The 8,112-nt window shown below is 39.1% G+C and overlaps 1 protein-coding gene across 1 annotated transcript in view; it reads left to right on the forward strand.

The window, feature by feature from the left end:
* LOC107268537 (multidrug resistance-associated protein 4) overlaps nt 1–4,113 on the forward strand; it is a gene marked incomplete at its 5' end in the record, with an annotated part of 72,837 nt that extends 68,724 nt beyond the window's left edge. Inside the window, 1 exon segment of the mRNA XM_015741410.1 lies at nt 2,746–4,113. Coding sequence (XP_015596896.1) covers nt 2,746–2,886 — 141 coding nt within the window.
* Between the last annotated feature and the right edge of the window lie 3,999 nt (nt 4,114–8,112).

The following is an 8,112-nucleotide window of genomic DNA, read 5'->3' on the forward strand; positions in this document are numbered from 1 at the left end:
ATATACAGGGTGTCCCAGAACTGCTTTTGGACCGGAAAATGGGCGATGCCTGGAGGTGCCCTGAGTACCCTCTCGCAAACCGTTTGCCAAAATTCGCAATAGTTTTTAAATGAGAAGCATTTAAGTGCGACTAATCAGAACGAAGGAAATTTCCGCGGAATAGCAGCGTGGTGGGAAGTACACTCGCGGATGCCAAAGATAGCTGCTTTGCAATAGCTTTCCACAAATTCCGCGCTTAGCAATCGTTTCATAGCCCGAGCGAGCGTCGTAGGATTCATTGACAAACTACTACTATGGGCATGGGCGTGACTTAGACTGGCGCAGCAGCTACACGTGCAACGCGCGATCGGCAATTGTTTCGGGATATGCATTCAGCCAGACGAAAAGCGGTACACGGTATCCAAAACGTCATGCACTGAATTTTATAGCAGTCCGGAGGAAAACAGATTATTAAAGTGAGAGGGAGTCGGGAGGGTGGGTGGCGGGACTGATGGATTAAATTTAAAAGGAATTGAAAACTAAGCATAGAAGTATTTTTTTTTGTCTTGTACATAGCTGTACCGAATTTCCAAGACATCGCGATTGCTGATTACAAAGTTATAGAGTACTCATCGATTCTGGAGACTGTAAAAAATACGTAAATAGGAAAATAGATTAGGAGAGAAACGCAAAGACACGTATCCCTTTTCTTCGTCCCAAAGAGGGTACTCAGGGCACCTCCAGGCATCGCCCATTTTCCGGTCCAAAAGCAGTTCTGGGACACCCTGTATATGTGATATGAGATTTTTAGGACACCCTATATAAAGTAAAGATAAAGTGAACTTAAGATAATAATAGGCGTAACAAATGTTTCAAAACGTAATACTTGGAATACAGAAATTAATTATAGAATAGGCACACATGCGTTATTCATATCAAAGCGCTTACGATTTAATAGCAAACGCTACTTTCTTAATACTCAGTGAAAAATTGGATATCCCAGATAGTTTTATAGGATAATCGGGTACATAATATAAAAATAGGATTGTTTTCGAAATATTCCTTAGAACAAATATTAGGGTAGGAAGGTTGTTTATGCCTGAGCGAATAAGTTGCACTATTAAGAAATACTCAGAGGATATTGATTTTGATTAAAGAGAATAAAAATGTGTGTCATAATTGTTATTTTAGGTCGACTGACAAAATGATTAACCTTCTACGTCAAGTAAAATGTTAGGAAGAAACTACTAATTATAAGTGATTTGCAATTGTTTATGTACTCTTCAAGAAATGTGTGCCGAAATTTGTGCAACTATATCATAAGCGATTTTAGCATGCTTTTTTAACAATTAATGCTGACTTTGATAATCAATGTCCGTAAATCTAGTGTTAAGTAGGTCGTTCTATACGTCTGTAGGACGGATGACGGGAACACCTTTAGGATGTCATTTCTGGGTAAAATCCCAGTCAGACATCCATATGACGTCTTCTGGACGTGTCTGTGTTATGGGGAAAGACTCAAGGTTTTGAAGAAGCTTAGTGTAGCTGTGGTCCTATTCTCTAATTCATATCGACAGTTTTCGGTACCGTTGGGTCAGATAATTGTATTTCTTATGGATCATTTCTCACGCAGAGCAAAAAGTCCAAAAAGGCCCCAAAGTTTCTTGATCACTTTCCTTCGAGACAATCCTTTATTTTGTTCTTAATTCATATTGGAATCATTTTACAACCTTCTGCCCTTCCCTTACATTGGATCCGAAAACTGATGTACGCTTGGAATCCAATTCGGGCCCAATGAAGCCCCGGTCACTTTTCTCGGATGAGAATCATCATGTTGTGCCCCAGGTTCAATTTGAAGTCATCGTATAATCTCTTGTTCGATAATCCAGCTAATTAAGGCAACATTGGTTGGACACCCAGTCGATTAAGACAAGGTAAGGTCGTAGAGTGGCTACTGTAATAATCATTTCGCATCTCTTTCGATATTAAGTGTTCGAAGTGCCCGTCGTTATTCCCTAAGCACACAGTTGGTATGCGTCTGAAGTTTTACACGACTTCCCTAAGTATTTGTTGGGTAGTCACACGACAGACACCTCCAATTCTATCCATCTTGCTCAGTCTTGTCGTTAGAGCTGTTTGATAAACAGTATTTTTCTTTATTAATTTTATTGAACTACCATTGTTAAGTTGGAGAAATCATCAATAGCAAACTCAGTCACTAATTATAGACTACCTGTGTGCTTAGAAAATAGGATGGGCACTTCGAAGACTTAATGCCGAGAGAGATCCGAAATTATGATTCAAGTAGCCATTCTAAGTCTTTATCTTGTCTTAATCGACTGGGTTACCAACCGATTTTGACTTAATTAGCTAAATTATTAAACAAGAGATTAGATGATGACTTTCTCTCTCCTAACCTCTACGCGCATGAAATAAACGTTATCTTGATATTAATATTAATAATCTTACCTCGCTGCAATGTAAACGTTACATGAATGTACTACCTGGATACATATAATGTTATAGTTCTTTACATTTTTACCGTAAATACATTTTTTTAATCTTAAATCTGGCACAGTAAAGAGATTTTTGATCAAAAAGTAAAGTTTTCTTTCGATGGAAAATAATGCAATCGTACAACGCGTATAAATTAGATCATCATTGAAAAGAAACCGTCAAAAGAAAAAATGACCTTGCAAATTATCGCTTTTTAATTGAACATAATATATTTAAAAAATACTTAAACATCTTTTTTTAATGTTACAGGAATTCGATCATCCATACATACTGCTACAAAATGCATACAGTCAATTTAATTCATTGGTTAAGGAAACAGGACGCTCTATGTATGAGCAGTTGGTTAAAGTAGCGAAGCAAGCATATATAGAGAAATATGGTGAACGATAACCTATGTATGTTCAACAACATGAGTGGATCACTTGAGCCTTATTGTTATGTTAAGATCTTACTTGAAATTTTGTAGTTCACATTATGTTTATGTATGTTAATGTGTCAAAAAGGGTATATTTTTAGAATATTGAAATGAAATGCAATTCATAAATGGAAAATGTTATAGAAAGGTAAATGAAATGAGCTGCCTTTATACTAGTATAAAGAATTGATTGAATATTTATTTTTTATAATACTTATTTTATTTACGATTTCTTGACCTACAGAGAGAACTCGATTGGCGGAATCTCAACTTTCCTACATTTAGTCTTGTATCAGGCATAAACGAATATGCCTATAATTGTATAATATTCTACAGTTGACTGTCTATAGAGGCGCTTCGTATAACTGCGTTTCCCCTGAGCTCTCTCTCCAAGTACGCACAGTTATGCGCGCGAGTCTCATATTTCTGGCTCTGTCTGACGCCCATCTGTTAAAGTTGGGGTGCTCTGTAATATCGCACTCTGTCTATCATGGCGTGTCAAAGCCCCAGGTGCGCAACGATACGAAGAGTCGACTGTACTTATTATACAATTAGAACTGCAGGTTACGTTTTTACAAGAGCACGATCGGAAATCGCTTATAAGTTCTATGCCTTGCCAATTCGCAAAATGTAGAAGATTATGCTAATCGTTCGAGTGTTAATCATACTACGTTATTGGTATTAATTGTTGTAACTATTTCACATTCAAATTGCTTTACTTGCTGATAACTACTTCATTCTCGATACATCTTATGCGTCAATATACAGGGTTATTCACGGTATTCAGCTAAAATTGGTCGTGAATAGGTTGAATTTCGTGAATCAGAGCAGGGTGGTATCATTAAAGAAATTAAAGTTAACGTCATGACATTGTTAAGATCATGAATTTCACATTCTTTCATTTTTTTTTTAACAAGACCACACTGCTCCGATTAAAAGAATTGTTCAATTGCGTCCAGCTTCAGCTTGTGCGTATTTCGTGGAAAACTCTGTATACGAATCTGCATTATATCCTGATCCTGATTCTATTAATATGAGTTACTATTATCAAACATGTTTGTATTACTTGTACCCGAATTGCGTGACATGTACACCAATAGGAATTGGTGCTAAACAATTTTGTCTTTCACGTTTTAAATTGTATATTATGAATAATAGTTCATAAGACATTAATTGAAATAAAGACTATGATTTTTAATTTATTTTGTACTATTAATGATCAATTTATTTACGATTCTTTCCTATCCAGATAGGAAACTAGAAAATAATATACGTGTATGTAATAATTCCCCAACCTAATATGCTATGATAAAAGGTGAAATATAAAGATTGGTGTCGATAATAAAGACATCGCGCGGTCGTCTTATAACAACGAAACATAAGGGAAATAGTTATGTCATTACAATATACAACATAACAACAGGAACCAAACAAGGAACGAGTTACAAAAAGAAATTATATCGCTGGCTTATAATAGTTGGTAACGTCCAGTTTAATTAATCGACGATAACTGAAAGCTATTTAATAATGATATTTGATGAACGATCCAACATTTATTCTAATACGCGTGGTTTTATTTTGAGTGACACAACAGTGACATATGGGCGTACTACACAGGACGATCAGCTGGAGAGTGACGACGGAGAAACGTCCACGAGTGGTTTCGTCCACCTCTCAACTACGAGCATCATCAACGAGCATATGTAGCTCTAATGTAGTTCTAGTGTTTAATTTCCATTTGGGATTGCCGTCGGAAAATACCGGGCCCTTGTTGTCCCTCGCACGCTCCTATCTACAGAAGGACGGATGCTATGAATTTAATATAAGATTTGAATTGTCAAGATTATTGTACACGAAATACTACGTAGTACCTACAAATATTTTTTTGTAAACAAAAGAACTTCTTGAAAATCTTGTCTGCATTAGCCCTCCGTAGAATCACCCAATTTTTTAATATTTTGTAGTTCGCGTGGTACTGATCAAAAGATACTATTATCACAACCCAGAAAAATGGACAGTTTTTTCTGTACAGGGTACCAAAGATTTCCGTTCCATAGATCCTAGGACGAATCTTTGTATGAATAATAATACATAGACGCATGGTGGATATCAATTTGGATGGCAAAGTGAAATTAACAATAAAAATACTATGAGTCACAACCATTGAAATAATTCGAGTAACAACTTCACGTTGGCTAGACCGTTTTAATAGGATACTTAAGCATCGGTCGGTAAACTTAAGACCAAATGCTTTAGCTTTAACACTCTATCCAAAGTAAAGGTTGTCTATGGTTGTGAAATACAATATTTTTGCTGTTACTTTCACGTTTTGAATCGGAATTGCGGACCGAACGCCCGATCCGATTTCCCTATCACTGTGGATAACCGCGCAGGCGGCGATAAGTACTGTTGTCACCCAAGGCTCCGTTGGATACAGAAACAAAAGGAAACAATAGCTTTTCCTGGGATTTTTGTGTCCTGCATTTTATTTTCTTTATTCTCGTAACTTCTCGCACCTACTCCTCTCAGCACTCACATACTACTCCCCTTCCTTCATTCGTTTCCTCGGTAATACCCCATCTTTCGCTCCTTTCATTGGTTTAATAAACTTTCACTCAAATCCTATTCGCACTTTCTTTCATTCCTTAATCTCATTCTCTGGTCAGTCATCTGTCGTCCTCATTCGTTGTTATCTCATTCCCTCTTTCTCATTTACTTGATCTTTTCACTTACCCTTTTCTTTGACAACAAACATATCCGATACAGACTCCCCAAGATTACCACTGTCCACTGGTCAATGACTATCATTCATATATTCACACTCACGCATCGCTCACAGTACGATCACTGAGGGAGCTGCCCAAAATATATGCGGAATCTTAAATCTATGTAAATGTGCTCTTATCGGGATTTTGTATGCTTGATAGTGTCGCCGGAGCACAGTGGTTAGAATCCTTGTCCCCACAGGAACGGGGGGAATTCTTTCAGAAGTCGTTGCGTGTATCAAGAAGATTCATAGGATGTTTATTTGCGACGCTGATTATTAGGCGGATTCCATTTATCTAAATGCATGCGAAAGTCTCAGTAGAGTAGATCCTTGGTGCCTCGTTGTTGTCCCTAGAGTGGAAATTCCATTAGAGCGGATTGTCGCGTTTTGGATGACGCGCAAGGTTACGGTTTGTTTTGGTTAGCAAGTAGATTGGTGACATTGCCGTTCCTTAGAGGAAAATTGTATATGGAATTTCTGGAATTTAAATTGTGTAACGCCAGTACTTAAAGTTATGTATTCATTTATTTTGTATCGCGTCTTTCCCTCATTTCATCGTCGTCTAGTGCGTCTGGGGTGAATCTTCGAAATTTCTGTTGATGCTGTCATTATTTTTGGAATATCGTTTGTTAATTTATTTTAATCGTTAATTTTCCTTACAGAAAAAAACTATTGAATTCACAATAGTTACTATTAAGATTGAATAGTAACTATTCATTGTCAATAATGCGTACTACTGGAAAACACTAATAATTGTTTGGGAGATTATAATTCGAAATAGTTACTATCGAAGTTTCATAATAGTTTTTGCAACAGCCTCGAATCCCTTGTCGATCGTTTGCGGAAAGAAGAAAGAATGGCGAGATAATTGTGAGATTGCGTTTTCTTTATTTCACAGTAACAAGAGAGGCAGTAATAGCTCGAAAACCTCCGAGAGACCAAAGAAAATTTTTACATTGGCACGAAGGTCGACAATTTACGCGTGCTGTACTTATCATATACCAGCACTCTCTGAAGCGCGAAATTCGAACATGTGTGTTTGATCATTTTGGTCAACATCCCGATGCTCGCACTATGCGGCAGAAAATGCTCTTTTGCTAACGACTTTATAACATATCCGCCCGTTGACTTTCAGTTGTAACATATTTGACTTCAATAATTTTTAATTCGGCTGTTTTACGCAGATGATAATACCGGATGTCGATGTGTTCAGTTCTTTTGTGGAACTCGTGGTTTTCTGCTAACAAAATCGTGCTCTGATTGTCCACAAATAATACTGTCGCTTGATCACATTGACACCTGATTCCACTTAATAATCGTCTGAGCCGGATGCACTCCTGCACTGCAGTTGATGCAGCAACGTATTCAGCTTCGGTCGTGCTTAGCACAACTAACCTCTGCCGCTGTCACGCTTAAGGTAACATATATGTCTACTTTAAAATTTTCGAAAAAACGATTTTTTTACTTATTTCTCTTCTAAATTATCTCAAAAATGTGTATGGAAAATTTGAAGGTCGAATTCGAAACCAAAAAAATGTATATTGTGACGTGTACCGTTCATCGGCGTCGCGTACAAATAATCCGTGGCTGCTCCCAACGTGCTGTTATCAAAGAAAAGATCCGAAGATCTAATTGTTGGGCGCCAGGTGCGGCTTTCCCGCACCACCATCCCTCACCACGGCCGTTTTCAGGTTTCCCGGCAGCTCAGCCTCAGCGCACTGAAAATGGTAGAGGGGAACATGGGGGCGACGAGAGAGAATTTTGGAGTCAACGGATAGGCGCGCAAAATGATAAAACAGCGAGTAGGATACCGTTCCGTTTATTACCATCAAATAAACGGCAGATTTTACAATACAAATCCCGTCGCGTACAGTGTGTCCTCCAACGGCGACTCCCGACTATTCCGAGTCGTGATTTCTAGCCTGCCCAAGACCTGTCCCTATTTCGGTGTCCCTACCGAATCCGCGAATCCTCTCGCGATCCTAACAGGTCTCGTTGGAGACGAGCCTTTCCTTCCTCGGGAGTGTGCCCTCTGACGTCGGTAGCCACCTGAGGCATCCGTGTGTCCGCACCACTCCCGCTCGGCTATCTTCTCGCGCAAGATATTCTCTAAATAAGACCGCCCCTGCGGTACTTACCGAGAACTGGCTGTCCCATCAGTCCCGTACCAAATCCAAATCGTGGTGGCCGTGCCCCTTCCGCCTAACCCCGTGGGCCGCATCCCGGCTCCACGAGGGTGTCCATCAAACACTCGGAATTTCACACACTCGGCCACGCACTGGCACTAGACTATTCGAACAAACCCGGGAGCCATGGTTCTCTACGAGAGATCCCGATAATCGCGATCGGCGATTATCCGATAGCTCCGCTATCGCCCGAGCACGTAAGAAGGACTTATTTTTCGCGGTCCGCCGGACACCCGTGTCCTCACACG

This window comes from Cephus cinctus, unplaced genomic scaffold, assembly GCF_000341935.2.
Source record: "Cephus cinctus unplaced genomic scaffold, Ccin1 Ccin1_scaffold0053, whole genome shotgun sequence".
Lineage (NCBI taxonomy): Eukaryota > Metazoa > Arthropoda > Insecta > Hymenoptera > Cephidae > Cephus > Cephus cinctus.